We start from the raw sequence: 16,680 nt of genomic DNA on the forward strand, positions 1-16,680 counted from the left end.
ATTTGTTTTAAGTGTTGAGGCCTTAAACCGGTGAAACCTCCTGCTGAACCCTGTGGAAATGACATAGCAGCTTTATACACATCAGCATCCTGTAAGGTTAGATGTTCTTCGCCTGCTGCAATGTCAGGGAGGTCAATGTTGGTACTGGGAGCCCTGGGTGGATGTTTGTCCTTCAGAGCTTGCGCCGTGCTGACGTCCTTGGGAGCGATGGTATCCTCACTGGTTATAAGTCTCAAAGCTCCAATAGTATTACCCTCTTCTATTTTTTTGCTAATTTGGGCTCTGATTTTTGAGGTGTCGGGTGTCCTGTTGTTGGCATTTGCCCGGCGGGTGTTTGTCGCCCTAGGGGGGAGACGGACGAGGTTGTCATCCCTTGGGAATGCATTTATTGCCCTAATAACATGTGTTGCTAGTGACTTGTCCCTCCTTGGTGGGACAGCCAAACAGGCATTGCCAAAAAGCAGCAAGTTGTGCCAGGATCTGTTGTTTGAAGGAGCATCGTTGACTTTCTTCAGAAGGTCAGTGAATTTGCTAGCAGCTTGAGGGCGAGCTGCTTTGGGGATGTGTGTCAGAGTCCTGGTGGATGTTAATTTGATTGCAGATTTGAGGTCCTCTGTAGAGGTGAAGTCACGGTAGCTGTCAGCCCTGTCTGCTGGGGGAGGCTGTTGGTTGTTCTCATTTGGAGCTCTCCTGGAGCCTAGGCATCTATTGTGTGCACGGATGTTGCCAGATGTGGGATTGAGTGCACATTCCCTGTGGCACACCCGGCAAATGCCTCGTGAACGACAGCTTTGGCTCTGTCGTGAAGATTCCTGGGAACCCGCGACTACTTGTGACATTGCTGATATCGTGGGGGTGGGAGGGCGCCAGCTGTGGGGTGACGGGTGAAGGGCAGCATGGATGCATGGGGGATGAGGGTGGGGGAGTAGCGAGCGGCGGAACTTGTAATTGGTGGGGCACTAAACGGCAACACCCTTGGTCAGGAAGTCATTGGGCCTAGACTGGGATGAGGGGAGGGGATCTGGGATGGGGGAGGGGGGAGGGAGTGGCCCTGTGTGTTCGCTCAAGACGCACATCACTGACTAACTTTTGCTAATTGTTATACACTTATTGTTCCATTTAGAAAAAAACCCTCGCCATTTGGCACACTAATCACCATGCTCACACTATTAACCGAGGTGTTCTGTTCACCATCCAATGACCATGTCGTGGGCGGCCACTTCCTTCCCCAACCCACGACCCCGGCCGATCAGATGTAAACAAAACCTCCTCCACACTCCACTGCCAGGATCCCCTCACCACCGCTACTTCCCAAATCCCAACATGCACACTGCACTTTCACTGATACAGAAGCAATGGTCCGATGTAGAGGTTTGTCACAACTCTGTGATCTCCGGTCGATACTCACGATGATGTCTGCCGAAACTGGCCCGCGTAAACCATGTTGGTTCCTGGTTTACACACAGAATGTATGGAGCACCACACACTGGCTCCCTCCCTCCACGCCGGCAAGCGCGTATATATATATATATAATATATATATATATATAATATATATATATATATATATATATGTATATATATATATGTATATATATATATATATATATATAGCAGGCCGGACTTGAGTCCTGGAGATGGGAAGTACAGTGCCTGCACTCTGAAGGAGGGGTGTTAATGTTGCAGTTTAAAAACTGTAGTGTAAAGCACCCTTCTGGCAAGACAGTGATGGAGTGAATGATGGTGAAAGTTTTTCTTTTTCGGGCCACCCTGCCTTGGTGGGAATCGGCCAGTGTGATAATAAAAAAAAAAAAATAATAATATATATATATATATATTTTTTTTTTTTCAACAAGTCGGCCGTCTCCCACCGAGGCAGGGTGACCCAAAAAAAGAAAGAAAATCCCCAAAAAGAAAATACTTTCATCATCATTCAACACTTTCACCACACTCGCACATTATCACTGTTTTTGCAGAGGTGCTCAGAATACAACAGTCTAGAAGCATACACACATAAAGATACACAACATATCCCTCCAAACTGCCAATATCCCAAACCCCTCCTTTAAAGTGCAGGCATTGTACTTCCCATTTCCAAGACTCAAGTCCGACTATATATATATATATATATATATATATATATATATATATATACATACATACATACATACATACATACATATCTTCTTTCTTTCAACACACCGGCTGTATCCCACCGAGGCGGGGTGACCCAAAAGAAAAAACGAAAGTTTCTCCTTTTACATTTAGTAATATATACAGGAGAATAGGTTACTAGCCCCTTGTTCCCGGCATTTTAGTCGCCTCTTACAACATGCATGGCTTACGGAGGAAGAATTCTGTTCCACTTCCCCGTGGAGATAAGAGGAAATAAACAAGAATAAGAACTAGAAAGAAAATAGAAGAAAACCCAGAGGGGTGTGTATATATATGTTTGTACATGTATGTGTAGTGTGACCTAAGTGTAAGTAGAAGTAGCAAGATGTACCTGAAATCTTGCATGTTTATGAGACAGAAAAAAGGACACCAGCAATCCTACCATCATGTAAAACAATTACAGGTTTCCATTTTACTCACTTGGCAGAACGGTAGTACCTCCCTGGGCGGTTGCTGTCTACCAACCTACTACCTAGGATATATACATCTTTCTTTTCTTTCAACACACCGGCCGTATCCCACCGAGGCGGAGTGGCCCAAAATGAAAAACGAAAGTTTCTCCTTTTACATTTAGTAATATATACAGGAAAAGAGGTTACTAGCCCCTTGCTCCCGGCATTTTAGTCGCCTCTTACAACACGCATGGCTTACGGAGGAAGAATTCTGTTCCACTTCCCCATGGAGATAAGAGGAAATAAACAAGAATAAGAACTAGAAAAAAATAGAAGAAAACCCAGAGGGGTGTGTATATATATACTTGTACATGTATGTGTAGTGTGACCTAAGTGTAAGTAGAAGTAGCAAGACGTACCTGAAATCTTGCATGTTTATGAGACAGAAAAAAGGACACCAGCAATCCTACCATCATGTAAAACAATTACAGGCTTCCGTTTTACACTCACTTGGCAGGACAGTAGTACCTCCCTGGGTGGTTGCTGTCTACCAGCCTACTACCTAGGATATATATACATGTACATATATATATATATATATATATATATATATATATATATATATATATATATATATTCTTCTTCTTTCTTTCAACGTACCAAGCCGTATCCCACTGAGGTGGGGTGGCCCAAAAGGAAAAACGAAAGTTTCTCCACTCAAATTTAGCAATATATACAGGAGAAGGGGTTACTAGCCCCTTGCTCCCGGCATTTTAGTCGCCTCTTATGACACGCATGGCTTATGGAGGAAGAATTCTGTTCCACTTCCCCATGGAGATAAGAGGAAATAAACAAGAACAAGAACTAGATAGAAAATAGAAGAAAACCCAGAGGGGTATGTACATATATCCTTGTACATGAATGTGTAGTGTGACCTAAGTGTAAGTAGAAGTAGCAAGATGTACCTGAAATCTTGCATATTTAAGAGACAGAAAAAAGGACACCAGCAATCCTACCATCATGTAAAACAATTACAGTGTAAAACGAAAGCCTGTAATTGTTTTACATGATGGTAGGATTGCTGGTGTCCTTTTTTCTGTCTCATAAACATGCAAGATTTCAGGTACATCTTGCTACTTCTACTTACACTTAGGTCACACTACACATATATGTACAAGCATATACGTATATACACACCCCTCTGGGTTTTCTTCTATTTTCTTTCTAGTTCTTGTTCTTGTTTATTTCCTCTTATCTCCATGGGGAAGTGGAACAGAATTCTTCCTCAGTAAGCCATGCGTGTTGTGTTGTAAGAGGCGGTTTGTTGAAAAAAAAAAAATTATATGTATATATATATATATATATATATATATATATATATACTAAAATGTCAAAAGGAAAAACGGAGCAAGGGGCTAGTAATGGCCCTTCTCCCATATAAATTACTAAATAGAAGAAAACCCAGAGGGGTGTGTATAATGTGCTTGTTGTATGTGTTTGACCTAAGTTTAGAAGTAGCAAGACGTACCTGAAATCTTGCCATGAGACAGAAAAAAGGACACCAGCCATCATGTAAAACAATTACAGGGTTTTACACTCATATAGCCTCCCTGGGCGGTTGCTGTCTACCAAAAAAAAAAATATATATATATATATATATATATATATATATATATATATATATATATATATATATATATATATATATATATACAGTGGATCCCCCGAGTTTCGTGATTAACCCTTTGAGGGTTTCGGACGTACTAGTACGGCTTACGACCCAGGGTTTTTGACGTACTAGTAGTACGCCTAAATTCTAGCGCCCTCAAATCTAGTTGGAGAAAGCTGGTAGGCCTCCATATGAAAGAATGGGTCTATGTGGTCAGTGTGCATGGTATAAAAAAAATCCTGCAGCACACAGTGCATAATGAGAAAAAAAAAACTTTGATCGTTTTTTTGGAATAAAACAGAGACTTTGCACTGTATTTTCGTATGGTATTTATTGTTGTATTCTAGTTTTCTTGATCTCATTTTATAGAATGGAAGGCATATCACAGAAATTGAGATGATTTTGACTGGTTTTGCAATGAAAAGTACCTGAAAATTGAGCTCAAAATAGCAGAAATGTTCGATTTTTACCAAAGTTCAAAAGTAAACAAATCATGCCAAGCGTCCAACACACGTCAACTGGTGAGTCTAATATTCTTTGGCAAGTGCGCCAATATGATTCATACCATTTTTTACACTAATGCAGTAGTCTGCATAACAGTAAATCTTCTATTTTTTGTGAAAATAAAAATTCAAAGTGGAAAGCAAAAGAATGTAAGAGGGGCCTTGAGACGTGACTAATGAACAGAGGAAATGTCATTTTAGTGCCAGGAATGTATTTCTTGTTTGTTCTGGACCCTATTCGGAAATTGGCATCTTTTGAAATTTGTGTGAAATTGGCAAAATTGCTAAATTCTGACCACTGTACTGGATAGTTGAAATTGGTAAATGGGTGGTTTCTTGCACTCATCCAATAGAAAAAATGGAGTTCTAGCGAAATATTAATGTTTTTTTGTCGACTAGTACATTGGAACTGGCCGAAATTGGGGCTCCAAGTGGGCAAAATCGCCGATCTGTAAACATTGCCGAGACCGCTAGCTTTGCGAGAGCATAATTCCGTAAGTTTTCCATCAAATTTCAGATTTTTGGTGTCATTATGATCGGGAAAAGATTCTCTATCTTTTCATAAGAAAAAATTATTTTTTTTTTTTAAATTTGGCCGACCCTGAGAATGAGTCTCGGAGAGGGCCTGTCGACCCTCAAAGGGTTAATCTGTTCCAGAGAGTCTGCCGTATGACGAAATTGCCGAATGGTGAAACCATTTTCCCCATGAGAAATAAAATTAATCCGTTCCAGACACCCAAAAATATTCAAATAATTTTTTTTTCAAATTAAATAAAGATTTACATAGTGAAAACAATGAGAAATCAAGTACATACATATATAAAATAATAATAACATTACACTTACCTTCACTGAAGACTTCTGGGTGGATGGAAGACTGGAGGAGGGGATAGGAGGAAGGTGTACACTATTGTTTGGAAGGAGAATCTCCTTCCATTAGGACTTCAGATACCAAGTCCTTATCTGGGGTTACTTCCCCTCTTTGTTTTTTAAAGACACTGGGAACAACTTGAGAGTCACTGGACCCCTGTCACACAAAATATCTGTCCAGAGAGTTGTTTCTGGCATTTCTTTAAGATTTGTCTGAAGTGGGACACAACACTGTCATTGTACATGTTGCCAATATGGCCTGCAACAGCTTTGCCAGGGTGAAGTTCATCCATAAATGTTTGCACTTCAGTCCACTTTGCACAAATGTCCTTAATCTTTGAAGAAGGCACCTTCCTCCATCTCTCTTCCTCCTCCTCTGCAGCAATTTCCTGAGCTGTGATCTCTTGCTGTTGCAGATCTTCAGTGGTTAGCTCTTCCCTGTGGTCCTCCACCAACTCTTCCACATCCTCACCACTCGCCTCCAACCCCAGGGACTTCCCAATGCCACAATAGATTCCACAACTGGCATAGGCTCCTTAGCCTCAGCCCCAAACCCTTCAAAATCCCTCTTTTGTACACATTCTGGCCACAATTTTCTCCAAGCAGAATTCAAAGTTCTGCAAGTCACTCCTTCCCAAGCCTTACCTATAAGGTTTATGCAAGTGAGGATATTGAACTGATCTTTCCAGAACTCTCTTAGGGTCAATTCAGTGTCTGAGGTCACTTCAAAGCACTTTTGAAACACTGTTTTGGTGTACAGTTTTTTGAAGCTTGAAATGACCTGCTGGTCCATGGGCTGGATAAAAGGAGTTGTATTAGGAGGCAAGAACTTTACCATGATGAAACTAAACTCCTCCACTATTTGCTCTTCCAAACCATACCCCCTTCCAAGTCCGGAGGATGAGCAGGAGCACTGTCCATTACCAGGAGGCACTTGAGTGGCAATTTATTTTCCAGGAGGTATTTCTTCACACTGGGGCCAAACACTTCATTAACCCTTTGACTGTCGTGGCCGTATATATATACGTCTTACGAGGTACCGTGTTTGACATATATATACAGTGGACCCCCGCATAACGATCACCTCCGAATGCGACCAATTATGTAAGTGTATTTGTGTAAGTGCGTTTGTAAGTGTATGTTTGGGGGTCTGAAATGGACTAATCTACTTCACAATATTCCTTATGGGAACAAATTCGGTCAGTACTGGCACCTGAACATACTTCTGGAGTAAAAAAATATCGTTAACCGGGGGTCCACTGTACTCATAAATTCTAGCGGCTTCAAATCAAGAAGGAGAAAGCTGGTAGGCCCACATGTGAGAGAATGGGTCTGTGTGGCCAGTGTGCACCATATAAAAAAAATCCTGGAGCACACAGTGCATAATGAGAAAAAAAAACTCCGACCGTTTTTTTTAATTAAAATGCCGACTTTGTGGTCTATTTTCGTATAGTATTTATGGTTGTATTCTCGTTTTCTTGGTCTCATTTGATAGAATGGAAAACATATTATAGAAATAAAGGTGATTTTGATTGATTTTACTATAAAAAGAACCTAGAAATGGAGCTCAAAGTAGGGGAAATGTTTGATTTTTGCCAATGTTCAAAAGTAAATAAATGATGCCATTGTCCAATAAATGTCCAACTAGCCATTCTAATATGCAGTCATGAATGGGTTGATGTTATTTATACAATTATTACAGTATTGCAGTAGTCTGCATAATAGTAAGTCTTCTATTTTTTGTTTGAATAAAAATTCAAAATAGAAAGCAAGAGTAATATCAGAGGGGCCTGGAGACATGACTGATGAGCAAAGAAAATGTTATTTTAAAGCCAGGAATGTCTGCATTGTTCATTCTGGACCTAATTTTGAAATTGTCATATTTTTTAGTTTTCGTGAAATTGGCCAAATTGCAAATTCTGACCACATTATTAGGTAGTTGAAATCGGTAAATGGGCAGTTTCTTATACTCAATCGATAGAAAAAATGGAGTTCTAAAGAAATAGCTATGAGTTTGGGCGACTGGAACAATGGAATTAGCCGAAAATAGGGCTCAAAGTGGGCGAAATCGCCGATTTGTAAACAGCGCCAAGGTCGCTAACTTCGCGAGTGCATAATTCCGTCAGTTTTCCATCAAATTTCGTTTTTTTTGGTGTCATTACAATCGGGAAAAGATTCTCTATCATTTCATAAGAAATTTTTTTTTTTTTTTTTTAAATTTTGCGACACCAGGAGACACCTCAGGATTGGGGGTTGCGACAGTCAAAGCGTTAAACCAGTCTAGGAAAATTCCCCTTGTGACCCATGCCTTATTGTTAGCCTTCCATATCACACATAAATTACTCTTGGCAACACTGTTTTTCTTGAACACTCTGGGATTTTCAGTGATACACCAGTAAAGGCTTCACTCTGCAATCCTCACTAGCATTACTACAAAACATGAGAGTAAGCCTATCCTTCATAGGCTTGTGTCCTGGGAGTGCCGTTTCCTCCTGCGTGATGTAGGTCCTCTTTGGCATTTTCTTCCAAAAGAGGCCTGTTTCATCACAATTAAACACTTGTTGGGGTTTGAATTCTCCAGTGTCTATGCACTCCTTAAACTCCTGTACTAACTTCTCAGCTGCTTTTTTGTCAGAACTGGCAGCCTCACCATGCCTTATCACACTGTGAATGCCACTACGCTTCTTAACCCTTTCAGGGTTTCGGTCGTACTAGTACGGCTTACGCACCAGTGTCCATGACGTACTAGTATGCCTAAATTCTAGCGCCCTCAAATCTAGTGAGAGAAAGCTGGTGGGCCTACATATGAAAGAATGGGTCTATGTGGTCAGTGTGCGCAGTATAAAAAAAATCCTGCAGCACACAGTGCTTAATGAGAAAAAAAAACTTTGACCGTGTTTTTGGATTAAAACAGCGACTTTGCACTGTATTTTCGTATGGTATTTATTGTTGTATTCTAGTTTTCCTGGTCTCATTTTATAGAGTGGAAGATATATTACAGAAACTGAGATGATTTTGACTGGTTTTACAATGAAAAGTACCTTGAAAATGAGCTCAAAGTAACAGAAATGTTCGATTTTTACCAAAGCTCAAAAGTAAACAAATCATGCCAAGTGTCCAATACACGTCAACTGGCGAGTCTAATATTCTTTCACAAGTGCGCTGATATTATTTATACTATTTCTACACTAATGCAGTAGTCTGCATAACAGTAAACTTCTATTTTTTGTGAGAATAAAAATTCAAAGTGAAAAGCAAAAAAATGTAAGAGGGGCCTGGGGACGTGACTAATGAACAGAGGAAATGTTATTTTAGTGCCAGGAATGTCTTTCTTGTTTATTCTGGACCCTATTTGGAAATTGACATCTTTTGAAATTTGTGTGAAATTGGCAAAATTGCTAAATTCTGACCACTGTATTGGATAATTGAAATCGGCAAATTGGTGGTTTCTTGTACTCATTCGATAGAAAAAATGGAGTTCTAGCGAAATAGTTATGATTTTTGTCGACTAGTACATTGGAACTGGCCGAAAATAGGGCTCAAAGTGGGCAAAATCGCCGATGCGTAAACATTGCCGAGACTGCTAACATCGCGAGAGCATAATTACGTAAGTTTTCCATCAAATTTCATACTTTTCGTGTCATTATGATCGGGAAAAAATTCTCTATCTTTTCATAAGAAAAATAATTTTTTTTTTTTTTATAAATTTGGGGGACCCTGAGAACAAGTCTCTAAGAGGGCCTGTGGACCCTGAAAGGGTTAAATAGAATAATACATATTTACTATGAACATAAGATACAGGGGCAAGGTAAATCTAATTATAACAGACATAAGAGTAATTTAAATATAAGTGTAAGAGATAGACATAAAAGGAGGCAACATACTTGTGAAAGGAGTGGATGTCATCACAGATGGCCTCACAGCCTGGCCACTTGCAGACACCATGGCCATAGAGAGGGTGGCCTCGCCGACTTACAGGTTCCTCCTCCTCACTGCCCAAGCCGTTCATCTCGCGCCCTGTGTCAAGCCAGCAAGAGTAGTTACCTCTCCTATCACTCATGTCTTCCACATCCAGGTAAAGATTACGCAAGCCACGTATGTGATCTGAGGTGAGTAATTATTAATCATACAACTACTAATAATTAATAAACATTATTATTTCTGAATATAGTCTTCAGAATTATAATCATTATTATTCAAATGCACATTTAAACCTCTACAATTATTATAGATTCATGTTGTACAAACAAAATGGAGAAACAGAAAAGATATATATATATATATATATATATTATATATATATATATATATATATATATATATATATATATATATATATATATATATATATATATATATATATATATATATATATATTTATATATATATATAATATATTTACATATATATATAATATATATATATATATATATATATATATATATATATATATATATATATATATATATATATATATATATATATATATATATATATATATATATATATATATATATATATAGTAGGTTGGTAGACAGCAACCACCCAGGGAAGTACTACCGTCCTGCCAGATGACTGTGAAACAAAAACCTGTAACTGTTTTGCATGATGGTAGGATTGCTGGTTTCTTTTTCTGTCTCATAAACACGCTAAGATAACAGGGATATCTTGCTACTCCTACTTACACTTTGGTCACACTTCACAGACACGCACATGCATATATATATATACATACATCTAGGTTTTTCTCCTTTTTCTAAATAGCTCTTGTTCTTTTTTATTTCTTCTATTGTCCATGGGGAAGTGGAAAAGAATCTTTCCTCCGTAAGCCATGCGTGTCGTATGAGGCGACTAAAATGCCGGGAGCAATGGGCTAGTAACCCCTTCTCCTGTATACAATTACTAAAAAAGAGAAGAAGAAAAACTTTATAAAACTGGGTTGCTTAAATGTGCGTGGATGTAGTGCGGATGACAAGAAACAGATGATTGCTGATGTTATGAATGAAAAGAAGTTGGATGTCCTGGCCCTAAGCGAAACAAAGCTGAAGGGGGTAGGAGAGTTTCAGTGGGGGGAAATAAATGGGATTAAATCTGGAGTATCTGAGAGAGTTAGAGCAAAGGAAGGGGTAGCAGTAATGTTAAATGATCAGTTATGGAAGGAGAAAAGAGAATATGAATGTGTAAATTCAAGAATTATGTGGATTAAAGTAAAGGTTGGATGCGAGAAGTGGGTCATAATAAGCGTGTATGCACCTGGAGAAGAGAGGAATGCAGAGGAGAGAGAGAGATTTTGGGAGATGTTAAGTGAATGTATAGGAGCCTTTGAACCAAGTGAGAGAGTAATTGTGGTAGGGGACTTGAATGCTAAAGTAGGAGAAACTTTTAGAGAGGGTGTGGTAGGTAAGTTTGGGGTGCCAGGTGTAAATGATAATGGGAGCCCTTTGATTGAACTTTGTATAGAAAGGGGTTTAGTTATAGGTAATACATATTTTAAGAAAAAGAGGATAAATAAGTATACACGATATGATGTAGGGCGAAATGACAGTAGTTTGTTGGATTATGTATTGGTAGATAAAAGACTGTTGAGTAGACTTCAGGATGTACATGTTTATAGAGGGGCCACAGATATATCAGATCACTTTCTAGTTGTAGCTACACTGAGAGTAAAAGGTAGATGGGATACAAGGAGAATAGAAGCATCAGGGAAGAGAGAGGTGAAGGTTTATAAACTAAAAGAGGAGGCAGTTAGGGTAAGATATAAACAGCTATTGGAGGATAGATGGGCTAATGAGAGCATAGGCAATGGGGTCGAAGAGGTATGGGGTAGGTTTAAAAATGTAGTGTTAGAGTGTTCAGCAGAAGTTTGTGGTTACAGGAAAGTGGGTGCAGGAGGGAAGAGGAGCGATTGGTGGAATGATGATGTAAAGAGAGTAGTAAGGGAGAAAAAGTTAGCATATGAGAAGTTTTTACAAAGTAGAAGTGATGCAAGGAGGGAAGAGTATATGGAGAAAAAGAGAGAAGTTAAGAGAGTGGTGAAGCAATGTAAAAAGAGAGCAAATGAGAGAGTGGGTGAGATGTTATCAACAAATTTTGTTGAAAATAAGAAAAAGTTTTGGAGTGAGATTAACAAGTTAAGAAAGCCTAGAGAACAAATGGATTTGTCAGTTAAAAATAGGAGAGGAGAGTTATTAAATGGAGAGGTAGAGGTATTGGGAAGATGGAAGGAATATTTTGAGGAATTGTTAAATGTTGATGAAGATAGGGAAGCTGTGATTTCGTGTATAGGGCAAGGAGGAATAACATCTTGTAGGAGTGAGGAAGAGCCAGTTGTGAGTGTGGGGGAAGTTCGTGAGGCAGTAGGTAAAATGAAAGGGGGTAAGGCAGCCGGGATTGATGGGATAAAGATAGAAATGTTAAAAGCAGGTGGGGATATAGTTTTGGAGTGGTTGGTGCAATTATTTAATAAATGTATGGAAGAGGGTAAGGTACCTAGGGATTGGCAGAGAGCATGCATAGTTCCTTTGTATAAAGGCAAAGGGGATAAAAGAGAGTGCAAAAATTATAGGGGGATAAGTCTGTTGAGTGTACCTGGTAAAGTGTATGGTAGAGTTATAATTGAAAGAATTAAGAGTAAGACGGAGAATAGGATAGCAGATGAACAAGGAGGCTTTAGGAAAGGTAGGGGGTGTGTGGACCAGGTGTTTACAGTGAAACATATAAGTGAACAGTATTTAGATAAGGCTAAAGAGGTCTTTGTGGCATTTATGGATTTGGAAAAGGCGTATGACAGGGTGGATAGGGGGGCAATGTGGCAGATGTTGCAAGTGTATGGTGTAGGAGGTAGGTTACTGAAAGCAGTGAAGAGTTTTTACGAGGATAGTGAGGCTCAAGTTAGAGTATGTAGGAAAGAGGGAAATTTTTTCCCAGTAAAAGTAGGCCTTAGACAAGGATGTGTGATGTCACCGTGGTTGTTTAATATATTTATAGATGGGGTTGTAAGAGAAGTAAATGCGAGGGTCTTGGCAAGAGGCGTGGAGTTAAAAGATAAAGAATCACACACAAAGTGGGAGTTGTCACAGCTGCTCTTTGCCGATGACACTGTGCTCTTGGGAGATTCTGAAGAGAAGTTGCAGAGATTGGTGGATGAATTTGGTAGGGTGTGCAAAAGAAGAAAATTAAAGGTGAATACAGGAAAGAGTAAGGTTATGAGGATAACAAAAAGATTAGGTGATGAAAGATTGAATATCAGATTGGAGGGAGAGAGTATGGAGGAGGTGAACGTATTCAGATATTTGGGAGTGGACGTGTCAGCGGATGGGTCTATGAAAGATGAGGTGAATCATAGAATTGATGAGGGAAAAAGAGTGAGTGGTGCACTTAGGAGTCTGTGGAGACAAAGAACTTTGTCCTTGGAGGCAAAGAGGGGAATGTATGAGAGTATAGTTTTACCAACGCTCTTATATGGGTGTGAAGCGTGGGTGATGAATGTTGCAGCGAGGAGAAGGCTGGAGGCAGTGGAGATGTCATGTCTGAGGGCAATGTGTGGTGTGAATATAATGCAGAGAATTCGTAGTTTGGAAGTTAGGAGGAGGTGCGGGATTACCAAAACTGTTGTCCAGAGGGCTGAGGAAGGGTTGTTGAGGTGGTTCGGACATGTAGAGAGAATGGAGCGAAACAGAATGACTTCAAGAGTGTATCAGTCTGTAGTGGAAGGAAGGCGGGGTAGGGGTCGGCCTAGGAAGGGTTGGAGGGAGGGGGTAAAGGAGGTTTTGTGTGCGAGGGGCTTGGACTTCCAGCAGGCATGCGTGAGCGTGTTTGATAGGAGTGAATGGAGACAAATGGTTTTTAATACTTGACGTGCTGTTGGAGTGTGAGCAAAGTAACATTTATGAAGGGATTCAGGGAAACCGGCAGGCCGGACTTGAGTCCTGGAGATGGGAAGTACAGTGCCTGCACTCTGAAGGAGGGGTGTTAATGTTGCAGTTTAAAAACTGTAGTGTAAAGCACCCTTCTGGCAAGACAGTGATGGAGTGAATGATGGTGAAAGTTTTTCTTTTTCGGGCCACCCTGCCTTGGTGGGAATCGGCCGGTGTGATAATAAAAAAAAAAAAAAAAAAAATTATATATATACATAATCAATAACAACACTGCGACTAGCTGGGGGATCGAACCCATGTTGTTTTAGCCCACCTCATGGTGAGGGAAAATTCACGACACTAACCCACTGGATCATACAATCCTACAAGGATCACACACCCAACAGAGCTAGGTGTTGTACTGTGATCCGAGGACATACGATGGTCTGGGTGCCTCATTCTACTCCCCGTTTTGTGTACTAGCCTCCACAAGCAATATATATAGTACAGCCTCTCCTCACTCAATGACATACTCATTTACCAATGACTCAGACTTATGACTGACTCACTAACCAGTATGCATACCTAAATAATGCATATTAGAGCTGATTTCCTCTATTCTGTTTATTTCAATATACAGTACACTACTGTATAAACATTTAAAAATATACTAGAAATGTTATAAATGGTGGAAAGATGACATTAAAATGATATCAAAGATGGTTGACACAAACCCACTACCATTACAGTATGCTCCTCACTTAGCAACGAATTCGTTTACCGACGTGGTCTTATGAACGGAACTCGTTGATAAGTGAGGACAGACTGTATTGTAACCACGAACAAGTGGTATTTAATCAATAACAACACTGCAACTAGCTGGGGGATTGAACCCATGTTGTTTTAGCCCACCTCATGGTGAGTGAAAATTCACAATGCTCTAACCCACAGAACCATACAATCCTACAAAGATTACGCACCCAGCAGAGCTAGGTGCTTCACTGTGATCCGAGGATATACGATGGTGTGGGTGCCTCAGAGCTAATTTCATTCTGTAGATGAATGGTTCAAAGAACCGGCATGTTGTTAAATTAGATACATGTGCAACTCTTGGGTATCTTTATTGAGGAAACGTTTCGCCACACAGTGGCTTCATCAGTCCATACAAAGGATAAACTTGAAGAACAGGAGGAGAATGAGGTAATCAGTTCCTCAGCCTTGAGTCGATGTGGTCAGTCCGTCAATCTTGAATATATTGATGGACTGACCACATCGACTCAAGGCTGAGGGACTGATTACCTCATTCTCCTCCTGTTCTTCAAGTTTATCCTTTGTATGGACTGATGAAGCCACTGTGTGGCGAAACATTTCCTCTATAAAGATACCCAAGAGTTGCACATGTGTCTAATTTCATTCTATTCTCTGTTTGGTGTACTAGCCTCCATGAGCAGTATATATAGTATTGTAACCACCAACAAGTGGTATTTAACCCTTAAACGGTCCAAACGTGTATATACGTTTTTTCAACATCTGAAAATATGTAAAAAAATGTAGATCTTCTTTTTTGTTTTACATTTGAAAACGTGTAAAAAAAACTTTTATCTACATTTTTTTTTTATATTTTAAAATATGTAAAAAAGTAGATCTACTTTTGTAGCACTACGAATTTGAACGTCGATCTGTTTGGACCGTTTAAGGGTTAATCAATAACAACACTGCAACTAGCCGGGGGATTGAACCCGTGTTATTTTAGCCAGCCATATAGTAAGGAAAAGCCCGATTAAAGTACAGGTTACATGCAACCTTAATAATCCTTGTGTAGTGAAGAAGCTTTAAACCTAATTAATCAAGTTTGATCCAAGGAAATGGTACGGTAGCACCAACCTCTTGGATCAAGAACCCTTCACTACTAACATCGAATGACCTGAATTACGAGGCTTTCTGATCTAAGGGATTGGAGCTCCCATTCCTTGGGCTGAACCTGGTTACCTCTTATTCCACAGGCAATATATGACCCCTATGGATGTAGTACTTCTCTGTGAAAATAATAATACGTATAGGGATTAAATTAAACTTTCAGAGTATATACATATAAATTACTTATTTTGTGTATATACACTGCGATTCACACTTAGCATACACTGACACGAAATACAATAAGGTATACAAGATTTTAGGGTATACAGCTTATACATCAGCACTTAATGTCCTGTGTGGGTTTATAATAATAACTATAATGAACTGCGCATAACATGGTACTCTGATTTGGGAAAGCCTATGAAACGAACCTGATTAAATCCCCTTCCATTTCCCTGGCACCATATAATCCTTACGAGTTTAACGGTTCAAAAACAATAATAATAACAATAATAATAATAATAATAATAATAATAATAATGGAGCCTTATATGCGACACACCAGTTTCTAGACACATTTTACTCTTGAAAAATTATGTATATTGGGCTACAATTATACACTGCAACTTAGTAGTTCGTCCTTTCACAGCGTGCATGAAGATACCATCACATTAAGGCAGTGTTCTTCAATACACAAAACTCACACATAGGAAATGTTAGATGAATTTTCCAAACTCCTGCACCATTATAAAGTCACAACTCATCCATTTTTCAGTGTCACAACTAACCTTTCAGGGTTTTTTTAGTGTCACAACTCTCATCTTTCAGTGTCTTTTAGTCATAACTAATCTTTCAGCGTTTCTTTAGTGTCAACTCATCTTTCAGTGTCTTTTTTTTAGTGTCACAGCTTATCTTTCAGTGTCTTTCAATGTTAAAATTCAAAATACTGGGTTGCGAGGTGACCAGTCACACTTGTCACAAATTAAATCTTTTTTTTTATTTTTATTTTTACATAATATAAGGAATCTCCTTAATACTAAGTCTTAACTTTAATGAGTCAAAAGTTTTGAATTAGTTTACCCGTTATTCTGTGCTAGATTTCCACGTGAGTCTTGACTAGAAGGCAACAGGGTTATGATGTCATCTGATGTGCAATAATGGCCGTAAGCCAAAAAAAAAAAAAAAAAAAAAAAAAGCCACTAACGGTTTCCTCAAGTACTCGATAAAATCCCTAGTGGGTTATACCTATGACTGGTTTCTAGGGCTCTTCTAGCCCCTGCAGCCTGACTTGAGGCCAGGTTTCCCTGTTGCCTGCCTGGTTAACCAGTCTGCTTGTGCTAGCAGCCCTTGGGTCCACA

At 39.4% G+C, this 16,680-nt stretch overlaps 1 protein-coding gene across 13 annotated transcripts in view; it reads right to left on the minus strand.

Annotated features, from left to right (window-relative positions):
• The window catches only part of FoxP (forkhead box P), a 913,334-nt gene that overhangs the window by 79,944 nt on the left and 816,710 nt on the right, over positions 1 to 16,680 (minus strand). For 12 of the 13 annotated variants that reach the window (XM_070086983.1, XM_070086981.1, XM_070086982.1 and 9 more), the window contains one exon: positions 9,494 to 9,713. In XM_070086983.1, the coding sequence (XP_069943084.1) occupies positions 9,494 to 9,713 (220 nt within the window). The remainder of the gene's footprint in view (positions 1 to 9,493; positions 9,714 to 16,680) is intronic. The other variant, XM_070086977.1, reaches the window with a different exon arrangement.

The sequence above is a fragment of the Cherax quadricarinatus genome, chromosome 20, assembly GCF_038502225.1.
Source record: "Cherax quadricarinatus isolate ZL_2023a chromosome 20, ASM3850222v1, whole genome shotgun sequence".
Taxonomy (NCBI): Eukaryota; Metazoa; Arthropoda; class Malacostraca; order Decapoda; family Parastacidae; genus Cherax; species Cherax quadricarinatus.